Genomic DNA, 24,806 nt, shown 5'->3' on the forward strand with positions numbered 1-24,806 from the left:
TTGTTTTTGAAAAAACAAAGTTTTACTAGAATAATTTTTCTTTCAAAAATGCCGTTTTTACATACGGTTTCTAACAAAAAATGCAACTTGTGTTGTTTTTTTTCTATTTTTCCTTTTTCTTTCTTTCAATTTTTTAATGTAAAATATGAAATTTAATTAATTTCCTTTTTGAAAAAACAAGTTTTACTAGAATAATTTTTTTTTCAAAAATGCAGTTTTTTACATAAGGTTTTAAACAAAATATGCAACTTGTGTTGTTTTTTATTTTTCCTTTTTTCTGTTTTTTTTCAATATTTTAAAGTAAAATTTTATTTTAAATAATTTTTTTTTGAAAAAACAAGTTTTACTAGAATAATTTTTCTCTCAAAAAAGCCGTTTTTTACATAAGATTTTTAACAAAAATGCAAATTGTGTTGTTTTTTTATTTTTCTATTTTCCTTTTTTTTCTGCTTTCGAATTTTTTTGTAAAATTTAAATTTTTTGAACAATCAAGTTTTACTAGAATAATTTTTTTTCAAAAATGCCGTTTTTTACATAAGGTTTTTAACAAAAAATGCAACTTGTGTTGTTTTTTATTTTTCTATTTTTCCTTTTTTCTGTTTTTGAATTTCTAATGTAAAATATGAAATTCAATTAGTTTCCTTTTTGAAAAAACAAGTTTTACTAGAATAATTTTTTTTTCAAAAATGTCGTTTTTTACATAAGGTTTTTAACAAAAAATGCAACTTGTGTCGTTTTTTGTTTTCCTTTTTCTGTTTTTGAATTTTTTAATGTAAAATTTTAATTTTAAATAATTTTTTTTTGAAAAAACAAGTTTTAGTAGAATAATTTTTCTTTCAAATATGTCGTTTTTACATAGAGTTTTTACCAAAAAATGCTATTTTGTTTTTTATTTTTCTATTTTTTCAGTTTTTGAGTTTTTTAAAAATTTTTTATTGAATTATTTTTTTTTCTTAAAAAATGTTGTTTTCTAATCATTTTTTTTCAAAAATGCTGTTTTTTACATTATGTATTTAACAAAAAATGTGAATTTTGTTGTTTTTTAGTTTTCTGTTTTACCTTTTTTCAGTTTTGGAAGTTTTTTTTGTAAAATTTTTAATTTAACTTTTTTCGAAAAAATATTGTTTTAGTAAAACAATTTTTTTCCAAATGTCCTTTTTCGCATAATATTTTCAATAAAATATGTAAGTTTGATGTTTTTTCTTATTCTATTTTTCAATTTTTCAGCTCTTGATGTTTTTTGCAATTTCTTTAGCAAAGCAGAAAATTGTAAAAATCAATGTATTACAGTTTATACAAAAATCATTTATTTAGTACAATTATTTATTACAAATTAATACACATATTATTAAAGTCTGCGGAAATCTATAACAAATCAAGCTTTTGATGACAAGCATATTTGTTTTAATTTCGTTTAATTTCGTCAAGCATATAAAGATCGTTGGGCGCGTCTCATGATAAACATACTTCAGAGTAAACCCCGGGGTACCGGTGTCGCGTGGTGGCAGTTACTGGCGTCAAGCATCCCTAACGTGCATCTCTGGATGTTGTTGGGAAATAAAAGATCGTTGATCGCGGCTCTGCCGCGAGGCGCGCTCTGCGCGCCCAACGATCTTTATATGCTTGACGAAATTAAACAAAATTAAAAGAAATATGCTTGTCATCAAAAGCTTGGTTTGTTATAGATTTCCGCAAACTTTATTAATATGTGTATTAATTTGTAATAAATAATTGTACTAAATAAATGATTTTTGTAAAAATTGTAATACATTGATTTTTACAATTTTCTGCTTTGCTAAAGAAATTGCAAAAAACATCAAGAGCTGAAAAATTGAAAAATAGAATAAGAAAAACATCAAACTTACATATTTTATTGAAAATATTATGCGAAAAAGGACATTTGGAAAAAAATTGTTTTACTAAAACAATATTTTTTCAAAAAAAGTTAAATTAAAAATTTTACAAAAAAAACTTCCAAAACTGAAAAAAGGTAAAACAGAAAAGTAAAAAACAACAAAATTCACATTTTTTGCTAAATACATAATGTAAAAAACAGCATTTTTGAAAAAAATGATTAGAAAACAACATTTTTTAAAAAAAAAAATAATTCAACAAAAAATTTTTAAAAAATTCAAAAACTGAAAAAATAGAAAAATAAAAAACAAAAATAGCATTTTTTGGTAAAAACTCTATGTAAAAAACGACATATTTGAAAGAAAAATTATTCTACTAAAACTTGTTTTTTCAAAAAAACATTATTTAAAATTAAAATTTTACATTAAAAAATTCAAAAACAGAAAAAAGGAAAAACAAAAAACGACACAAGTTGCATTTTTTGTTAAAAACCTTATGTAAAAAACGACATTTCTGAAAAAAAAAATTATTCTAGTAAAATTTGATTGTTCAAAAAAATTAAATTTTACAAAAAAATTCGAAAGCAGAAAAAAAGGAAAAATAGAAAAATAAAAAAACAACACAAGTTGCATTTTTGTTAAAAATCTTATGTAAAAAACGGCTTTTTTGAGAGAAAAATTATTCTAGTAAAACTTGTTTTTTCAAAAAAAATTAATTAAAATTAAAATTTTACATTAAAAAATTCAAAAACAGAAAAAAGGAAAAACAAAAAACGACACAAGTTGCATTTTTTGTTAAAAACCTTATGTAAAAAACGACATTTCTGAAAAAAAAATTATTCTAGTAAAATTTGATTGTTCAAAAAAAATTAAATTTACAAAAAAATTCGAAAGCAGAAAAAAGGAAAAATAGAAAAATAAAAAACAACACAAGTTGCATTTTTTGTTAAAAACCTTATGTAAAAAACGGCATTTCTGAAAAAAAAATTATTCTAGTAAAATTTGATTGTTCAAAAAAATAAATTTTACAAAAAATTCGAAAGCAGAAAAAAAGGAAAAATAGAAAAATAAAAAAACAACACAAGTTGCATTTTTGTTAAAAATCTTATGTAAAAAACGGCTTTTTTGAGAGAAAAATTATTCTAGTAAAACTTGTTTTTTCAAAAAAAAATTAATTAAAATTAAAATTTTACTTTAAAAAATTGAAAAACAGAAAAAAGGAAAAATAGAAAAATAAAAAACAACACAAGTTGCATATTTTGTTTAAAACCTTATGTAAAAAACTGCATTTTTGAAAAAAAAATTATTCTAGTAAAACTTGTTTTTTCAAAAAAAATTATTTAAAATTAAAATTAAAAAGGAAAAACAAAAAACAACACAAGTTGCATTTTTTGTTAAAAACCTTATGTAAAAAACGACATTTTTGAAAAAAAAATTATTCTAGTAAAACTTGTTTTTTCAAAAAGGAAACTAATTGAATTTCATATTTTACATTAAAAATTCAAAAACAGAAAAAAGGAAAAATAGAAAAATAAAAAACAACACAAGTTGCATTTTTTGTTAAAAACCTTATGTAAAAAACGGCATTTTTGAAAAAAAAATTATTCTAGTAATATTTGATTGTTCAAAAAAATTTAAATTTTACAAAAAAATTCGAAAGCAGAAAAAAATGAAAAATAGAAAAATAAAAAAACAACACAATTTGCATTTTTGTTAAAAATCTTATGTAAAAAACGGCTTTTTTGAGAGAAAAATTATTCTAGTAAAACTTGTTTTTTCAAAAAAAAATTATTTAAAATTAAAATTTTACTTCAAAAAATTGAAAAACAGAAAAAAGGAAAAATAGAAAAATAAAAAACAATACAAGTTGCATATTTTGTTTAAAACCTTATGTAAAAAACTGCATTTTTGAAAAAAAATTATTCTAGTAAAACTTGTTTTTTCAAAAAGGAAATTAATTAAATTTCATATTTTACATTAAAAAATTGAAAAAAAGAAAAAAGGAAAAATAGAAAAATAAAAAACAACACAAGTTGCATTTTTTGTTTAAAACTTTATGTAAAAACGGCATTTTTGAAAGAAAAATTATTCTAGTAAAACTTTTTTTTTCAAAAACAAAATTAATTAAATTTAAATTTTTACATAAAAAATTTAAAAAACAGAAAAAAAAGAAAAAATAAAAAATAAACATCAAGATTTACATCTTTGTTTAAAAACAGTGTGTAAAACACAACAATTTTAATAAAAAAATCATTTTAGTAAAAAAGATTTTCATTTAAAAAATGATTCAATTCAAAACTTCACCTTAAAAAATTTATAAAAAACTGACAAATGCAAAAATGAAGAGAAACCTTTTGTAAAAAAACGACTTTTTTGAAAAAAATGGGATAGTAAAAGAATATTTTTTTCAAAACAGTAAAAATTATGCAAAACGTTTTCAACTTTTTTTCAAAAAAACAATTCTATACTTAAAGATTTGTATGAGTATCTATTTCTAAAAATTCCTGCCAAAAATTCTTTTAAATGACCAGGTAATCTATTATCAAAGGCAGCACGCTTATTGCAATATTCTGATGGGAAGAATTGCAGCTGGAGTTTGCTTCAAAATTGTCACTGTAATCGCTTTGCATCATCCAGTATCAGCTGCCGGGAGTTCATTGCAGAAGCCAAAAAAACCGCGTTTTTGAAAAAACATTTTATGAAAACAAGCCTTTTTCGTCATTAACCGCCCTTTTTGAGAAAAAAAAGATATTACAAAAACAGGCACTTTTTGACATAAATTTTAGTTCAAAATTGAACTTTAAATAAAAGTTAATTTCGAAAATGCATTTGTAAAACTCAAATAAATTATATTATCAAAGTATCAATTCAAAAGCATACATGAAATTCAGCTTCTTCTGAGTGTAAAAAGAGAATATTACAAATTAAACAGTCAATTAGTCACCTCAGGAAATAATAGTTTTTGGATCTGAAATTATACCGGAAATACAAACAGATAATCAGTCAAAGAAATAACTTCTCAGCCTGTTATTTTAGTAACTATGCAACTCAGCAGCTCGTCTCAATTTGCACGATGGAGGACACATGTTGTCTTCGTTTTTATCACCATCTGAATTTTTACTTCCCACTCTCTCAGGGTTATTGACAGCAGGAGCCCTTCTCTTGACAGTCTTTTGTGTACAAGACGCTGGTTGCTCAGATTTGAGGGAAGTTTTTTCAGATATTTTTTCACTTGCTTCATTAGATGAAATATGACCTTGGTAATCTGTATAATCATTGAGTACAGGACCAAAGATGATTCTGCCAGACTTGATTGAAGTATTTTCAACACTCAATGCTCCCTGTACTTCTTTCAATGCATCTTGTCCAGTCTCTGTAGAGAAACACGCAAAAAGGACTGCCTGATCAGATTTTTTGTTGTCTAAATTGGGATCAAGTGCGTTCTCTTCTTCTATAATTCCGATAATACTCCCTGTCAATGACCCATTTTCCCACTCGTCACAATCCCGATCAGGTTTCTGCTCCTGCAAATTGTCATACTCGCCAGACACACACCAGAGAAATTTAAGTTCTCTCTCCTCTTCAAAAAATCCTAATTGATTTTCATACATTGGTCTATAGGACTACTCATAATCACAAATTTGTGCACGGACTGATCTGCTCAGTTCCATGTTGTCTGAGACTTGTAAGGTTTTGTTTTCGATGTGGTTCTCGTAGAAGTCTACAGTTGTCTGTTTGTATGGAACAGAGACTTCTGGCAAATTCTCGATTGCAATAATGAAGACTAGAAGCTGCCTCGGAATGGAGAATGGAGGTTCGACTAACCAGCCGAAGCACGTCTTCCTCTCCTTTATAATTGCTACATCATCATTGAAATCGGGGAAGAAGAAGTGTGCTTAGGATTTTCGTTCAATTTCACAGATTTGATATTCATTATTCCAGCGTTTTTTAGGCGACGACGGTTGAACTCCTAATAAAATTGAAAATACAGATATTGAAAAAAACTTTCTCTCTGAAGAATTAATATGCTATTTGCGAATGAGTACGATGATTATAAAAGCCCATTATTCTTTTTTTTGGTCTGTTTTCATATTCTATTACAGAGGTGACTTACTTGGAATGGGAAATAGGAAGATATCCTAGAGATGAAGAATCTGCACTGAAAGGTTTATAACTGAAAACTTAGGTTTGTAGGAAAAGGAGATTAAAATTGTCTCCGAAAAAAATTGAAAAAGTCTAACTATAGCTAAGTTGATGAAGAGAACGAAAATAAGCGCAATGAGTTGAATTTTTGTTTGTGCACTACAATAAAAAATGACATCACTTTGACGCAATAGTGAGGTAATTATTACAATACTATGAGTAAGACTTGAAGCACGTGAGCTGTGCATGCTTTGATAAAATAGGAATAATATCGTAAGTAGTAAGGATTATTTTTTGTTCACATGAGTTCAGTGACCCCATACAATACATAGGTATCCCTAATTGCAGCAATCATATGACGTAGCTGGAGTAAATTTTGTTCCAAAGAGGTCAGTGGTCCTCTTAAAAAATGATCACGTAATTGTTCTTAATTGAGAAGATAGTAGGACGTAATTGTTAAATAACTATGATTTAACTCAAACATTTAACGATTAATTCTGAACAATAGCAAAAGTTCGTGACAAAGTTGTGCTCATTAAACCTATATCGATCACCTGAGAAGATTCGTCTTTACAAAAGATGATCTCAAAAGTTGATGTTTTAAGGTCACTAAATAATTGGATTGTTGATAAGAACTTAGAGAAAAACGGATGGTGGCAAGATTGTCTAGTTTTGATACATTTTAGATAAATATTTGATAAAATTTTGTTATTTTGGTTACAATTTGGGTATTTTTTGACAAGATTTCGCTATTTTGTTGTATAAATGGTTATTTTTGGCGAAATTTGTGCCTCTTTGTGTGGCAAGTTTTGGGATATTTTTGCAAGAACTGGGTTCTTTTTCGCAGGAATTAGGTATTTTTGGGAAAAATTTAGTAGATTTTGGTAATAACTGGGTATTTTTGCTATGAATTGTGTAATTTATGACTAGAAACAGACATTTTTGGGCTAGAATTGATTTTTTTTGGCAACAGTTTGATATTTTTTGTTAACATTTGGGTGTTTTTGACAATAATTGTATATTTTGAGCCAAGAATTGGGTATTTTTTGGTCAGATTTTGGTATTTTTTGGTCAGAATTGGGTATTTTTTGGCCAGAATTGGGTATTTTTTTGGAAGAATTGGGTATTTTTTGGAAAAAATTGGGTATTTTTGCCAAGAATTGGGTATTTTTTGGCCAGAATTGAGTATTTTTTGCCAAGAATTGGGTATTTTTTGGGAAGAATTGGGTATTTTTGCCAAGAATTGGGTATTTTTTGGGAAAAATTGGGTATTTTTTGGGAAGAATTGGGTATATTTTGGCCAGAATTGGGTATTTTTTGGCCAAAATTGGGTATTTTTTGGGAAGAATTGGGTATTTTTTGCTAGGAATTGGGAAGAATTGGGAAGAATTGGGTATTTTTCGGGAAAAATTGGGTATTTTTTGCCAAGAATTGGGTATTTTTTGGGATGAATTGGGTATTTTTTGCCAAGAATTGGGTATTTTTTGGTCAGAATTGGGTATTTTTCGGTCAGAATTGGGTATTTTTTTGGCCAGAATTGGGTATTTTTTGGGAAGAATTGGGTATTTTTTGGAAAAAATTGGGATTTTTGCCAAGAATTGGGTATATTTTGGCCAGAATTGGGTATTTTTTGGCCAGAATTGGGTATTTTTTGGGAATAATTGGGTTTTTTTTGCTAGGAATTGGGAAGAATTGGAAAGAATTGGGTATTTTTTGGGAAAAATTTGGTATTTTTTGCCAAGAAATGGGTGTTTTTTGGGATGAATTGGGTATTTTTTGCCAAGAATTGGGTATTTTTTGGCCAGAATTGGGTATTTTTTGGGAAAATTTGGGTATTTTTTGCCAAGAATTGGGTATTTTTTGGGAAAAATTGGGAATTTTTTGACAAAGATTGGCTATTTTTGGACAAGAATTTGGACATGAATTGAGTGTTTTTGGCAAGAATTGGGTATTTTTTGCGAAAAATGTTGTATTTTTTGGTATGAAATGGGTTTTTTTTCATTTTTTTAAGAATAGGGTATTTATTAAAAAGAACTAAATATTTTTTACCAAAAATTTTTTTGGTTTCAGGTTTCAGAATCTAAAACTTCAAAAAATACAAACTTGTCCTCTTTTCACGACTTTTGAACTATATCCATTGGATTCTGCTTTAAAAAATACGCTATAAAGATGTACTGTCACACACAATTCCAAAAAAAAAAATAGTTTGAGGTTTCAGGTTTCAGAAGCTGAAACTTCGGAAAAACCAAAAAGTGTAACTTCTTAGGGTTAAAAAATTGCCATCAAATGCTTTGTTTAAAAACAACATATGGAGAGTTGATATAGCATATCATTCTCAAAGAAATTGTTTTGTAGTTTGAGGTTTGAGAAACTAAAACTTCAAAAAACCCAAACCCATAATCTATAATTGACCGTGAAGTTACCACCAATGAACTCCACTTCGAAAAATACCCTCTGAAGTTATACTGTAGCATATATTTTCGACCAAAAAAATTTTAGTTTGAGGTTTCAGAATCTGAAACTATGAAAAAACAAAAAAAAAATTCAGTGATGGTTTTCTGTGCTTTAGTATTTTTCATTGAAATCTGTGTTAAAAAATTTTTAATCGATTATTAGAACAACCTTATTTGATTTTTTTTAACGGTTTTTGGTTTTTGAAACTGAAACTACCGAGAAAAAAAAACAGAAACTACCAAAAGAAAATGCCAAAAAATCGGTTTCTTGCATGCTTTCACATCATGAGTAAAAACAATTGAAAAAAAATTGACATTTTCAAAAAAATCTTTCGAGAAGTTTTTTGAAAAACTTCCGATAATTTGACACTATTGAAAACAAAACGTCATTAATATTCGAAAATTTAAAAAAATTGAATATATGAAAAAATTTATGCGTAAATGAAAAGTTTGAAAGTAAAAGTTCTGCTGATATAGTTTATTTAGTAGATAAGATTAGCTGAAGTGCATTAGAGCGGATGCATTTCCCTGGGGTAATTAAGATAATTACCCCTGGGTAATTACGATAAGATGACAGGTCTATTGTTCTCACTCTCTTTTTAGGTACATCTTTGGAAATTGGACGAAAATAGGCTATACCTAATGTTAATACATAGGTACATCCTTTTACCCCCCCCCCCCAGCTCTGCTCAGCTACTACTACTAATATGCAAGTCTGAAAAAAGAGAAATTTGATCAACCTCGCTTTTTGATTGAATATTGATTAGTCAACAAATCGTCAATATGAGCAGCGATTCTATATGTACGAAAATACAGATAACATCTGCAGTCCACCTAAAAGTCCTTTTTGTGTCTAGCATAGGCTTTCAAACCCGTTTCGGATCGAACAAGGGCTTTTCATACCCAATTTGGGTCAAGCACGTTTTGGGTCGAGCATGTTCTTTTCATACCCGTTTTGGGTCGAGGACATTTTGGGTTGAGGATGGCCGTTTCATACTCATTAAGCTGAGGCGTAAACATCGCCAGTATCCGATAAAACCTAAATTTACATAATTCATTTGTTTTACATCTCTAAAAGGTGTAATCACGAACAGGTAAACCAGAAAGCGCGCTAAATTTCGCTTCTTGTTTTACTTCTGAAAGTATACATACTAGTTTTTTACAGGTTACAACGCGACTGTGTTCGCGTATGGACAAACAGCCTCTGGAAAGACTTTCACAATGGAGGGGGCACTTAATAGCGCCGAGAACAAAGGTAGATATGAAAAATTCTCACAGTATTCTCATCATTTTTTTCAATTACTCCTTAGCCAATTAGATAAAAGATCCATAAGAGAAAATTCGAATGCAATTAGAATATAAAACACAACTAAAGGGAGATCGAGGGATACTTAAGGTCAACAAAGAACCGACCCTAGTCTAGGCCAAGATTTATGAAAATTTAATATTTAAGAACCAAATAATCGGGGGGGGGGGGGGGTGGGGGGGGGTTGGGTCTTTTCATATGAAGTTATGGTCGAGCATGGTCTTTTCATAGGTCGAGGCCTAGACTAGGGGACCCAAGAAGCCCAATGGATAGGACATTTTTTTTTGACTGCCCAAATTTCACTTCTATTGTCTCCCTAAATTTCTGTTTCAATTCGTAATCTCCAATTGTTGTAGGTGTGATTCCGCGTATGGTAGATGCTCTGTTCGAGAGTGTGAATGAGGCTACTGAGAAGACAGAATTGTGCATTAAACTGTCCTACTTTGAGATATACAATGAGAAGATACAGGACTTACTCAGACCAGAGAATGACAATCTCCCTGTCCATGAGAAGAAAGGATCACCTTATGTCAAGGTGAGTGTTTTCTTCGAGAGTTGAGCTCGGTTTTGTCTATACAACGTAGCCCGGTCTGACGTATATGCGACTTCATATGACCGCCTGTAATTATCAATTTTATAATCTAACAACGGGGCTCATTAATGTGCGTTCGCACATAAAGTTACGACACCGCTCATCCACATTTTTGGCATAAATGTCTACCAAATCAGGAACAGATAGAAAACCCCCCAAAATTCAAGTATTTTTCAAAATAAGTGTATGAACAAAAAGATCGCCTCCAATGCAAATAACTCAGCGAAGTAAAAAATGCCGTTAGATTGATAAGATCAGCCATTATGTTAGAAAGCAAGTCAAGACGAACAACAAAATCAAACATCAATAACACCAAACATTTATAACATCCTAAACTTTATGTCCATTTTTTAAATTTATTATTACGGTTAAAATAGCGTCAGATAAAAGTGAAACTAAACAAAATAACTTGTACTTCAATAGAAAAAAATGGACCACTCCATAGTACGGCTCGCTAACATTTAGACAAAAAAGAACAAAAAACAGCAAAGTTAAAAAACTTGGCTTTGATTTTTCAAAACAATTAATCTTATAGTGATGCAAAACCATTAGATAGCAATCGAAAACATCCAACATATTTATTATCACAAACGTCTCTATAGGGGGCATCAAGACCTGTTAACATTCAATTTTTTATGCGGTTACAAAAAGAACAACAAATAGAGACAACAAACAAAAACTCAATTAAAACTTGCGAGAAAAGGCTGTAGGAGCCGTTAATTCATATTTTGCCCCTCAAAGTATCCTCAACGTCAATAATGTGGTATCCGACCTCTCATTAATGACAATTTGTAACAAGTAGACAAAAAAGAAGAAAGGTCAAAATTATGTAATAGTTTTGTATATTTTGAAAACAGTTATTTTCAACGTCATGAAAGCCATTAGCTACAAAAAGAAATAACTAATCGTCCAAAAGAAGCGCTTGAGACCTGTGAGTAATTAGAGTATGTCTTAAGTCCACAAAAGAACGTCAAATGTAGACCGAAATCAAAACTTAGTTTACGTTTTTTGCGAAAAACCCGTGCCGAAGTCAATTAATTCATAACGCATTCTTTAAAAACATTAAATTTTGCACAATTGCACCAATTCTTTAAGACAGACTTCTGATCAACCAGACTAGGCAACAAACAGACAAAAAGAACAAAAACACAAAGTTAAAATATGTTTTTTAAAACATTTGTTTTCAAAGTCATGAAAGCCGTCAGCTATCTTTTCAATCCAGAGTAAAAGCTCAACTCTTCCTCCACAAAAAAAACAAATGAGACCTTTCATCATCCAGAAAAATTCTTACTCCCGAAGAGACAAGTAAAAACAATAGTTAAAGACAGATGTGAAAGATTCAATTAAAGTCTTGGCAAAAGGGGTGTTGAAGCCGTTGAAAACATAACCTATGCTTCTAAAGAAGTTTACCTGTTCAATTGTGCCTTACTATTAATGCCAATAGTGTAATATGTGAACTGTCAATAATGCGATAAGGAGAAACAAAAAAGAAAAGGTGAAAAAAAGCCAATGCCTAAGAATAACAGAAACGTGAAATCTAGCGGTATAAAAGCCGGAAAACAATAACTTGACGCGTAAAACCGCAAAAAAGATAAAAATTTAATTCATAAAACAAACGAGGAAGAAGAAGTATTCTTTTCTTTGCAAACACTAAGCTACAAGTTGACCAAATTAAGAGAAAGATAGTGGCAGAGTTTAATAAGCCATTGTTTAATAAAATATCAAACATTTCAAAAAGTAAAAACGTTTATAATCGTCCGAGAAATGAAACTAGATATATCAATTTGGAACTGCTTAGGAAACCAAATAGACCTGTCAAAAGTGAGATTTGATTTGTATTGTTCTTTCTTTATAAACATTAAAAAGATCCAATTTTTTTTTGAAAAAAGACCGACTGGTTACAATCCGATTTATTTTTGGATTGTAACAGTACAAGGTTGAATCACAATTAGCCTTGCTATTGCTGTTCGTCAGTACTGAATTCGCGAAATATTGAAGTGATCAAAATTATATTTTAGGTGAGCAAAAAGATATGCTCAAATTTTTACAGAATTGCGTCCAAAAGTGCTCAAAATAATTTTTTTTCAGCCCATTCAATACATAAATCTTGACCGTCAGCACATTCAGCACATTTTTTGCATAATATCTGCACATTAATCGCAGCTTTCTTACAAAAATTTTCTCTTACATCCACTGACGTTTCGACCCGGCCGATTTCTGCAGCTTGTTTAATTAATTTCACTCTGACTTCGTTGATTGTCCTCTTGGTTGTCGTTCTAATGCCAGTTGCCTCTTTTTTATTGTTTGCCAATTCCATAAATAGATTTACATGTGAAGCGTGCGTTTGTTGTTTATTAACAGGGTCTTCACGAGGAGTCACTGGGTACCCCAAAGGAGGTGATGAAGGCTATTGAGAAAGGGAAGAAGAACAGACACATTGGAAAGACTAACATGAATGAACACTCCAGCAGGTCACACAGTGTGGTACAACTAAGGGTAGAACAGGTAATATCACGATTTAATTTTTTCTCTGATTTAATAAACAGTATCGTAGAATTGGGTCAAACTCATTAATAAAAAAAACCAATTTATGTACTTTATTTCACAATACTTCATTGAGGTTCCAGTCCAGGTTCCTGATCATATCCTCGGTTAAATTCTCCAGGATACATGTCTGGAACATAATCTGAGCAGAGATGGCTTTGTGTGAATCAAATGTACTTGAAAAAGAGCAGATAAGACTGACTTGAAGCTATACGGTAATTTATCAGGTCATTTGTCGCACTCTCACTCGAGAAAACCCACTCAAGTCGCAGCGTTCAAGGCCGAAAACCGGAACTCACTTGAGTTAAAAAAACAAGTAACAAAAGGTAGCATGGAAAAAATGAACGCCGTCTTTTGCGTTGTTTTAAAAACTTTAACTCTAATTTCTCCTATTTAACTTTCTCCTAATTTTAAGAAAGTACGTACGAAATGAATAAATTATAAAAATTTCAAAAAAGTCTGAAGATGAACGCACGATATTTGGTTAAAGCACAAAAGTCTGCTGAACGCACGAAGATGTGAAACTTGACGCGAAATTCTGGTTAAAGAACGAAAATCCGGTGAAAGCAAAAAAGACTGAGCATGAACGCACAAAAAACTGGTTAACTCTCAATATTCTGAACATGAACGCACGAAAGTCTGAACATATGATCTTTTCGTTTGCGATGGCCTGGACTTAGATGCTATCCATCTAAGACGGTCTGGACACTGCAACTTCCGTCTTTCACCTCAACCTGGGTCACACTAAAAAATATTTAGGTAATTTCCAGTTAACCCAGTTAAGGTGAACTTTTGTTAAGGTATAATTAAGGTAAGAGTAACCGTCAATCTACATTAATTTCAATTCAGATAAAAATTAAACTAAATTTTCGTGTTTGTAACACAAGCACAACTAAAGCACAAAAACAAAAAAAAACTAAAATAGTAGTTGTTATTTCATGGGAAACTTTTTGTTTCATTAGGGTTATTGGTTGAACTTGGCCACAGATATGTAAAACAAACATTAACTTGGGAAGTCATAAAACCAAATGAGGTTAAGGTTGATCAGAAACAGTTTTTGATTTTTGTTCATTGGCTAGGTGGTCTTTGTTAGTTACGCAACCAAGATAGATCCCAGAACACATCTTGGTTTATAATGGAAACCTAGTTTGGTTGATTTACTGCCGATGAAATTTTCGCAAGACCAAGTCAGCGTTTTTTCCTCTTTTCAACCCAATAAGAAATTGTTGGGATGAGTTTGATGTTCCGGAACGCAAAAAGCCAGTGAGTTTCTTCCCCTCAAGTTCTGCTATTGTAAATTGATATTTTTAATGCAATGATAATGGATCTAAGTTCTAACACGCTATAAAATAAAATGTTCGGGTACGCTTTCTTTGTGGCGGTCCTGTTTAAGGTGTATTTTTGTGCATACTGAGCTGAGATTCACTTAAAAATTGCATAATACAAAAAACTGTTATATCAATAGTGGGTTTAGAAATTGGATGTCCAATATTTAGAAAAATACTTCCTACAGTTCCTTACTTGTTTTATTGTTTGTAGAAACATGTAGCTGCCGTTTTCTCCCAAAATCTTATACTTACCCAAAAATTTCAGTTACCCTATTCAAGTGATTTCGCCTTACCTGAAGCTGAGATGAGCGGAGCTTCAATTTACCTTAATTTTAACTGAAAATTAACTGAAAAGTTAAAGGAGCACCAACTGGAAATTTACCTTAACAAACCTAAACTAACCCTAAAAATACCATTTTACCAAAATTTCCACATTGATCTTTATGAGAAATTTATCCTAATCATAACCTTCATTTTTCAGTTCCTTTTTCAAAAGTAAAAAAGTAAGTAAAAGTTTTAAATAGTAAAGTTACGGTAAGTTAAGGTTCGCTAAGGTATATTTAGCAATTAACGTTATTTAACAATTAGAATTTAGCATTTAACATTATTTCGTGTGTACTGTTTTTTTTTACTCAGGAGAGTGCCAAGGGCAAGTCAAGCAGCCTCCTCTTCCTGGTAGACTTGGCGGGTTCTGAGAAGGTGGCAAAAACAGGAGCAACTGGAGATCGACTGAATGAAGCCAAAAACATAAACAAGTCACTGTCATGTCTGGGCAATGTGATCAATGCTTTGACCGATAAGAAGAAGGCTCATGTGCCATACAGAGATAGCAAACTCACCCGTATTTTGCAAGTAAGTCTATCTGATTTTTATAGCAACGAATTTGTTTGGAAATGATTATTTTCTATAACAAATTTAGTACCATGGGCTTAGGCGCCTATTTAAATACTTAAAATGAGCTGATATGCATCAACAATTTACCTGCACCAACTTATATACTAACTACAATAGGGGACTCTAATATAGTAAATGCATTAAAACTACAACAAGTGTTACGTTACCTGAAAAAAGTTTTGGAATTTGAAGAATTTTGGAATGCATATTTAAAAGGTGAATAAAAAGTGTCCTAATGCGGCAAAATATTCCGAGCAGTAACATCAAATAGTCATGATATGAGGTCTTGTAAAGATATAGAGATGAACGGGAATTGAGGCATAGTTCTAGGTTTCCATTTACCGATTATCCAAGCGGGACAACTGATATCAAGTATTATGGCTTTCTATACCAATAAAGTGGTGGTTGTGAAGTTTAGTGTGAGAATTGTGGGGTGTTTTAGGAGAGTCTGGGGGGCAATGCACGTACGACAATGGTGATCTGTTGTTCTCCAGCTAAGATGAATGAACAGGAGACACAGAGTACACTCATGTTCGGACAGAGGGTGAAGACCATCAAGAACAATGTCAAGGTAATCATCCCTATATCTGTTAACAGCTGATCAGTTCATTTCAACCAATCAGTTCATTTCAACCATATCAGATTGTGAAAGCTGTCACAGCAGTTATTTTTTTATCCATTCAATAATTGAATCACGTAATCAGAGATGTTCTATTAAGTAGCTAGCTAAGATTGGCCGTCCTCATTCACACGCCAAAAATCATACTAACCAAGGTTGCCCACCTTAGACTAAATTTTCAAAACTTAATAAGACTTATATGGTGTAGCTGAAAACTTATAAAATTAGAAAAAACCTATCAATAACTGTAAACTTGTCAATGGCAATGGAACATCATTGATCCATAGCGGCCCCTTTTGTTACGTTGGCCGCCTTAGGAACTTTGTGAGATTTATTTGATTATTGAATTAATAAAGGATTACAATGGTTTAGTATAAATTAATCAGTTTTCAGTTTCTAGTTTTTGTTAAATTGACTGTTCTTCACGCTTTCTGATGTTGTTATGGCTGAATACTTGCATGACTTTTCTTAACCATGTCGAATCAGTATCGGGCACAGATGGCAAATAATCCACTGGGCATCAATGTTGATGACATCGCCGGCCCCATTTGCAGGGTTGCAAAGAATAGTCGGCTTCCGTAAAGACGACGCTTTGTTAGGTAAAAACTTGGTAGCCAATAAATAATTCCGATAAAATAACTGAGGGGAGAAAAAGATGGTTACAAGAGATAACAAAGCAAATAATTTTCAAAATCGGCGTTTCCAACTGACGGAGCGGGTAAAGGCCAAAAATTGTAATACCCAAAAATTGCGACACAAGCGGAAAAGGCTAAAGCGGAGGTTGCTGCGGTGTAGCAACTTTCTACACAGCGCAAAAAAACCGAGATTTCTACCTGTTGCGGCTTGTACCTACCTGTACCTAACTATAACCACTCAAGAGTGACGGACCTTTTAACGTACTGGATTTTTCAAATCGTATGTTGATCGACAAGTAAGTGATGTGACTGCACATTAACGATAGTGTAGATTTCTGCAGGAGGAATTTATGGAGGCTGAGTGCTAAAATGATGTGAATTTGTCCGTTGAATGTGAATGTAATTTACTCTTCAGAAATTTTACTTAGCTTGAGAACGGGGCGGATCTTTTCACCGTATGCAGTCTTTATTTTGACCGACCGAACTACTTTATCCGAGCCTGGATACACTTCAATTACCTTTGCTAGAGGCCAGAGACCACGAGGTGTGAAATCTTCCAAAATCCAGACTAAGTCGTGAACTTTTAAATTCTGATTTACTTTATGCCATTTAGAGCGTTTCTGCTGGTTAGGAGATACTCTCTAATAAATCGGTTCCAAAAATGTTGGGCTAGAATTTGTGATGTTTTCCAAGATTTAGTAACTGCTACTTTGCTTTGAGAGAAGACTCCTGAAGGGAGATTGATTGAGGGTCTACCCAAAAGGAAATGATTTGGCGTTAAAGGGAGTGGATCGTTTATATCGCTAGAAACATTCGTCAATGGTCGCGAATTCATGTTGGACTCAATTTCACAAGTGAATGTCGACAGCGTTTCGTCTGTTAGCGTTCTTGAGCCAATGCCTTTGTAGAGGGAGAGTTTGAAAACTTGAACTAATCTTTCCCAGCTGCCGCCAAAATGCGGGGCCAGAGGGGGGTTAAATTTCCAATTGATATCTATGTCTAAAATGTGGAGCTTAGATGCAAATTCTCGCGAGGATCTGAGAGCTTCTATTCCTTTTCTCAATTCGAAACAAGAGCAGACAAAGGATTTTCCGCTGTCAGAATAAAATATTTTTGGTTTTCCGCGGCGGCTAATGAATCTGCGGATGCAACTCATTGCAGAGTCTATAGAAAGACTTTCAGAAACTTCCAAATGAACGGCTCTTACAACTAAGCAGGAAAACAGAAGGATATAACGGGTAGCAAATTTACCACACTGTTTTATAGGAAAAGGACCTATGAAGTCCAGGCCTGTTGTGGCAAACGCAAAGTGATTTTGTAGCGGTGAACGTTCACTGGGCAGATCTGACATCTGAGGTGGACTAATTTCTTGAGCCATTCTTCGGCAGGGAATGCACTGACGTATTGTTTGTCTAACGACAGCTCGGCATTTCAGAATCCAATAGTATTCCATTAGAAAGGAACGTGTTTGTTCAACACCAGAGTGACTATTCACCACGTGAGTGTTTTTGATGAGGAGCTTAACGATTGGGTTAACCCCTTCTAAAATTAACGGATGGCGAGCAGTTTCTAAGACCATTGCCTTAGACAGCCGACCTTTGGCGCGGAGTTCATTTTTTCCGTTAACAAAAGGACAGAGTGTCTTTAGAGGGCTCGACGAAAGTATCTCCTTGCCTTTATGTAAAGACAAAATCTCACTTCCAAAGTTCTGACTTTGAGCAACGCCGATGAGGTACTTGTAAGCCAGTGTGTGATGTGCGAGCGAGAAGCTACTGCTCTGTTTTTTCAAGCGATCGAGGAAGAAGAAGCAGTATGCTGCAACTCTAACCAGACGATTCCAATTGCTGAAGCGTGCAATGTCGATGGGACATTGAATTGCCGAGTGCAGATCGGTTTGCAACGCATGAACGATGAGAACGTTTGAATTTCGTGCTTTCAAGATGTCCTGACTTGGCCAGTCACTTTTTGGTAACTGTAGAAAGGAAGGACCGTTGAGCCATCGAGAACTGCAGTTCATCTGTTTAACTTCATATCCTCTTGAGCCATCATCGGCTGGATTGTCAGCTGAGGTGATGTAATTCCAGTCATGTGCTGTTGATACATCAAGTGTCTTCGCCAACCTGTTAGCAACAAATATGCGATGACGTATCTCTGGGGTTCTGAGCCAATAAAGAACTGTGGTACTATCGGACCAGAAAACTTTTTCATTAATGTGAATGTCGTGCTCTTGTGTCACGAATTGTACCAGCAGAGCTGCGTAGACGGCGGCTTGCAACTCGAGATTTGGAATTGTCATTCTTTTGATTGGAGCTACGCGGGGTTTTCCCATGATGAATTTCACTTGAACGGTTTCATCAACGTATTCAATCCTAAGATACGAAACTGCTGAGAGTGCATACTCCGACGCGTCTGAGAATGTATGGAGAGCTGTTTCCTTTATTGCTTTGTTAATGAATAAACAGCGAGGTATTGAAATTTCGCGGAATTCCCGTAGTTCGTTTTGCAGCTGAGTTAGATCTGCAAATTCATTGAGGTCCAATGGTTTGTCCCATTTTGGTCCATGATTCCAGGCGGCCTGTAGACTTTTACGAACTCGGATAGTGAGCGGTGCCATAACACCTAGGGGGTCAAAAATGGATGCGACAAACCGCAGAAGTTTTCTTTGGATTACCATAGTGTTATCCAAGGGAAACTTGTTGAAAAGTTTCTTCTCGATTACATAAGTGTCTGTTTTTGCATTCCACGATAATCCGAGGACCTTTTGAATTTGAGGTGAAGCTTCGTTTGTGTTTAAAAGTTGATCCCTACTGACTTGTTGCAAAAACGCAGCCGAATTAGAATTCCACTTGGTGAGGTTAAAACCCCCAAGAGACAGGCAAGCTTTAGTGCTGCTCATTATGTTTACAGCTTTTTCAACGTCGTCAGTGGAAATATACAAATCGTCCATGTAGATATTGCGTTCAACAATATGGGAAACCTCAGGAAAATGTTTCTGATTATCTATTGCAGAGCGACGTAGAGCGTACGATGCAATGCAAGGTGATGACGTTGCACCAAATATGTGGCTAGTGTATTCGTATTCTTCTATTTTGCCGTTGTGATCCCACAAGAAACGAAGATATGAACGGTCTGAAGGAGCAACTTTGATTTGCATGAACATTTGCTCAATGTCGGCGGATATTGCGATATGACTTTCTCTGAAACGCAAAATAATCCCAACAAGATTGCTGAGCAAGTCCGGGCCTTTCAACAGGTTTGAGTTGAGAGATTGGCCTTGAAAGATGCTGGATGCGTTAGTCACCGGTCGAATTTTTCCGGTCTTATTTTCGTTTGAGACCGGATGATGAGGTAGATAAGAAACTGACTTTGTGTTGTCGTTACAAGGATCAATTTTTACAACATCTCCGTTTTGCAAGTCCTTTTGCAAAGTCTCTTCATATTTTTCTCTTAATACTGGCTTTGTGGAAAGCTTTGCTTTTAGCTGTTTCAACTGTTTCTCAGCGAGCCATCTGTTATTCGGCAATTTTGAGTTCTCTTTCCACAAGAGACCAACTTCGTAATGACCATCCTTGAATCTGGTTGTGGATTGTAAAATTTCCAAAGCCTTTTCATCGTTCTTGGACAGTGCTTTTTTCTTGGATGCAATGCCAAAATTTTCGATCTTCATCCAATCCTGAACTTTAGTGAAAAGTTCGTTGTCCAATTGGCCATGGGAACAAATTTGGGTTTTGAGAACTGGATTTTGCTCATCTGCAATTATGTTGGTCTTTCCGGCACAAGTCCAACCTAATGGTGTCTTGACAGCCCAAGGTGTGTTTTTCGGGCCGTTAACTATCTCATTGTAGTGGATTAGTTCAAGGTTATCCATTCCAATGATTATACACACTTGATTTTGTTTGACATTTGGAAACGTGATGTGTTTATGGTGATCAAACTGACTACACAGTTTGTTCAGCTCACTGGTTTTAACTGGTGTCATATTGAGATCTGGTACTGCTAGCACATCGATTGAAACTACTGAGCTATTCTGAGATCTGTATGGCTTGATTTGGACAGAAACTTTAGAACAGTCTATTTCTCTAGTTGTATGGTAGCCACTGATAGGCATTTTAGCGACTGTGTTCAAGTCAATCTCCAATTCTGATGCTGCAGATGTAAGCAGCAAGCTTTGACAACTTCCGTTGTCTAGATACGCATAAGTATCAAGAGTTTTTACACCATTGGAAAGTTCAACCGGAACAAGGGCTACTTGTCCTGTTCCATGTAATTGAACGGATTTAACGGCCGATGGCGGCTTCAATCTCTGATTATTGTCTCCAAAGCTCTCATGGAGCAGAGTATGATGTTTTTGGCCACAATTGCCAGTTCGACAAACATTTTTTGAATTGCAATGTTAAACATGATGACTGCCAAAGCAGTTGAAGCAAAGTTTTAAATTTTTGACATTTTCTCTCCGATCAAAAGGAGAGAGGGTTTGGAAAGGAGAACATTTGTAGAGATATTGACAGGTCTCATTACTTGGGCAAACGACAGTTCTGGAGGGTCCTTGTTTGTTACCGTCTGAAAAGGAGCCAGCTTGTTGACCATTGCTTGTCGTTCTCGTAGATGAGGGCAAGGGACTTTGAGTTTTCTGAATCCATGGTTTATGGGCAAAGTTTGATCTTCCATGGCTGGGTCGTGTTATGGAAATTGGCGCTGGCAAATCTCTACAAGCCTTTGCGTAGATTGATAACCAATCAGAAAGGTCTTTAAGAGACGGCTGGAGTGAAAACTTTTCGAGGGCATACTTGTTCCAGTCCAGGTGGACTGTTGTCGGAAGTTTATTTAATGCTTGATTGACATTTGTAGTAGAATGGATGTCGTGATTGCATCCAAGTTGTTGAAATGTATCCACTAGGTTCAAGAGGAAGGCTGAAAATTGGGTATAACTTTCAGGGACAGTCAGATTAGGTGGTTTGAACTGCGAGAGTTTATCAAGAAAGGCATTTACTATCCGGTTTGGGTTTCCGAAGTGTTCCTCAAGACGATTCAACGCTGGGACATACAGACTACCGTTGCAGCCGTATCCATCTATTAAATGCTTTGCCTCTCCAGTTAATAGCGATTGAAGATGTATCATCTTTTCTGATAATGACATAGGCGATCGATCTATTTTGGCTTGAAAAATGCTGAACCACTTCATCCAGTCGAGTGGGTTGCCATCAAACTTTGTTGCCTGCAATTTGGGTACAGATTTCTGGAAACAAGTGGAAGTGAAGATGGGGTTCTGATATGAAGCAGAGCCAAGTGTAGCGGACGCCGACGGATCTGAGAATTGTTGATTGGAAAGGAATCTCCATGATGGATTGCTGTTCGAAACATGAAATGATGTGTCCTGGTTGACTGAACTACTGTTTGAATTAGCAAGAAACGGTTCCGAAGACAAGGCACTGTGAACAGGATTTCCAGATGAAGTAGCCGTTGAGAAACCAATATTGGATTCTATATTAGCCGGCGGCGAAATGGAATTGGATTGAACTGAGCTAGCGGGCGCTGCAGAGCCCGACGAAAAAAGTTGACCTGACACTTCGTTCCCAGCGTATGCTGAGAAAATTGTGGAGGTTCTGTTAGTGTTTAGAATGGTTGGTTACTGCTGCTACTATCAAATGTTACCCTTAAGTTGCCTGATGAAACATTGCTTACTTCTGCGCTTTGAGTTTCTTTTTTGTGTTTGCGGAGGGCAGCGGTTGTTTTTCGAATCTTGAATTTTAGTTTGCTAAGTTGAAAACAGAGCGTATCTGCGTCTTCTGATGGTGAGATGTCCAAAAGCTCTTGAACGGAGTTGTCGAGTTTCTCTTGCAGCTCTTTAATTTCGCTCAATGTTTCTTCTAGAGTTTCCGTGTCCTCCCCGGAATCGATTCCTGAAACAACAAATTCGATGCAGGATTCAATTTCGCTTTCAAACATTAGCTTTTGGTTTTCAATGTGTTTCAAATGAGGATCAACAGAATAATCTTCGTTTTCACCCATTGCTGGTGTTTGTAAACTCGTAGAATTTACCTGACGTTTAACTCTTGTTGATTTTCCGGTTCGAGTAAGAACCATTAACTCTGTTTTGTTGAGTGGGTCTTGAGTTTTGAATTTAATTTAGCCACTTTTAGTAGCATTGTTAACCAAATCTCAAGGCCAAAACCTGTTTATTTAACTACCGGTTAACAATTACCTACCAAAGTCTACTAAACCCTGCCAAAACCTTGATACGGTACTTTACCAAAACTACCGAACCTTACCAAACCTTACCGAACTTGATCAAACCTTACCAAGCCTTACCGAACCTTACCAAGCCTTACCGAACCTTACCAAGCCTTACCGAACCTTAACAAGCCTTACCGAACCTTACCAATCCTTACCGAGTCTGATCAAACCTTACCAATCCTTACCGAACCTTACCAAGCCTTACCGAACCTTACGAAGCCTTACCGAACCTTACCAAGCCTTACCGAACCTTACCAATCTCTACCGAACTTTACCAAGCCTTACCGAACCTTACCAATATCTACCGAACTTTACCAAGCCTTACCGAACCTTACCAATACTTACCGAACCTTACCAAGCCTACCGAACCTTACCGGATACCATCAAATACCAATACCAGAATGATAAACTCAAAATCTACCAAATAACCACAGTAAAATCCGGACACAAACCGAGGTTTATGCCAAAACACACGGTAGGAAACGTTGGTTTTGCCAATAGCGAAATAAAATTTTAATGGCGGTATCGGAGCAATAAAAACAAATGGCTGAAATTTATTGCAAATTTTTAACACGTCCGGAAAAAATTCTCAAGGTGCGAGAAAAAACAACGCTGGGGAAAGTACTGGCGAATCACCAGAGTCAAAGGAAATAAGAATAAGGTAATCAAGGGAGTCCCAGATATAAACTCTCTGTTGGGTTGGGCGATGATGGGTTGCCTCGGGTTGGGTTGGTTGGGATGGGTCTTTGTCTAAAATTTCCTTCTCTGCCCTGACCACGAGAAAAAAAAATTCTCAAGAAGGAAATTTTAGCTGTCCATTCTTTCGTTGGGCGCCAGAATGTTACGTTGGTCGCCTTAGGAACTTTGTGAGATTTATTTGATTATTGAATTAATAAAGGATTACAATGGTTTAGTATAAATTAATCAGTTTCCAGTTTCTAGTTTTTGTTAAATTGACTGTTCTTCACGCTTTCTGATGTTGTTATGGCTGAATACTTGCATGACTTTTCCTAACCATGTCGAATCAGTAGCGGGCACAGATGGTAAATAGTGCACATATGGCAAATAATCCACTGGGCATCAATGTTGATGACACCTTTTTAAGACTCGAAGAGGCGTTATGGTTTTTTGGTTTTTCTTGATAAGTTAGCAAGCAAAAATTCCGGAAATTCATGGAGTAAATGAAGTTAAAAAAAAAATGTTTCGGTGAACAAATTCAAAGAGCGATTAAACAGATAGTGGTTATTTTGTTCATATCATTTAAGTTTTTCTGGAAAAGTTATGTTTTGATTGTTTAGTAGGTTGGTAGATTTGTTGGTAGATTCGTTGGTTTTTGGAATTTCAAAGGAGAAATACGCCAATTTGAAAGTGTCTCCCATATTTTATGGATTTTTATGCTTCTTTAATAAATTCGGCACACTGTATTGGTTTGTTGCACTTATTTGTAGCTGCAAAGCTTAAATTTGACAAAAAATTTTGAATTTCGTTGCAGTTTTTCTCCATTTCCTTGCTTATTTATTTTTGTTTTTTTTTATCGAAATAGGAGACGCTTGAGAGCTTAATATGTCTTACATAATTCAAACTTTTTCGTACGTAACTAATCAAGAAATTCGAGAAATGTGTTTTAGGCTAGTTGTGGATTTGGCCATTGATGTCCAAAAATTGACAAATCTGTACGTTTTGCTCCAAATGTACCTCTTGCAACAAGATTTTTGCCCAGAAGTGTAGCTATGTAAAAATAATCTTTCAAAGTATTTAATTTTGCAAGACATATTTTGTGCAAATTGTTTAATGAAAAAAAAACTTAAATTTGATCTTTTTGAAGTGATGAATCAAAATAAGGAGTGTGCTCAAAAGTGGTGAGACAAAATGCTTTTTCAATATTTATACTGACGATTTCCTTCATTTCTTTAAGTTCTGAAAAGGTATGTCGAATTGGGATGATGTTGTGCAAAATTCTTTTCAAATTATCCAAGAAGTGTGCTGAAAAATCCTTTTTTCAAAATATTTACTTTTTATTTTTATGCGATGAATCTACTGACAAAGTTAAAAGTATTATTGCTCATTACTTAATTACCATCGCTGTTATCGATACTAAAAAACTAATCGATTTATTTACCCGTAGACTTATTGAATACTTCAGACGTAGTCTAAGCTGATGGGAATCATAAGAGCGAGCTGCGCTGCGTAATACATTGGTGCAAA

General features: G+C 33.9%; 2 protein-coding genes across 2 annotated transcripts in view; both read left to right on the forward strand.

Annotated features, from left to right (window-relative positions):
• The window catches only part of LOC142337902 (uncharacterized), a 519,657-nt gene that overhangs the window by 447,667 nt on the left and 47,184 nt on the right, over window positions 1-24,806 (forward strand). Inside the window, exons 2-6 of the mRNA XM_075387534.1 lie at window positions 9,614-9,704; window positions 10,112-10,290; window positions 12,709-12,852; window positions 14,856-15,071; window positions 15,556-15,684. Of these exons, the coding sequence (XP_075243649.1) occupies window positions 9,671-9,704; window positions 10,112-10,290; window positions 12,709-12,852; window positions 14,856-15,071; window positions 15,556-15,684 (702 nt within the window). The 5' untranslated portion in view covers window positions 9,614-9,670. The remainder of the gene's footprint in view (window positions 1-9,613; window positions 9,705-10,111; window positions 10,291-12,708; window positions 12,853-14,855; window positions 15,072-15,555; window positions 15,685-24,806) is intronic.
• The window catches only part of LOC142337910 (uncharacterized), a 218,721-nt gene that overhangs the window by 108,932 nt on the left and 84,983 nt on the right, over window positions 1-24,806 (forward strand). The window lies entirely within an intron of this gene.

The sequence above is a fragment of the Convolutriloba macropyga genome, chromosome 4 (assembly GCF_964194025.1).
Source record: "Convolutriloba macropyga chromosome 4, txConMacr16.3, whole genome shotgun sequence".
NCBI lineage: Eukaryota > Metazoa > Xenacoelomorpha > Acoela > Convolutidae > Convolutriloba > Convolutriloba macropyga.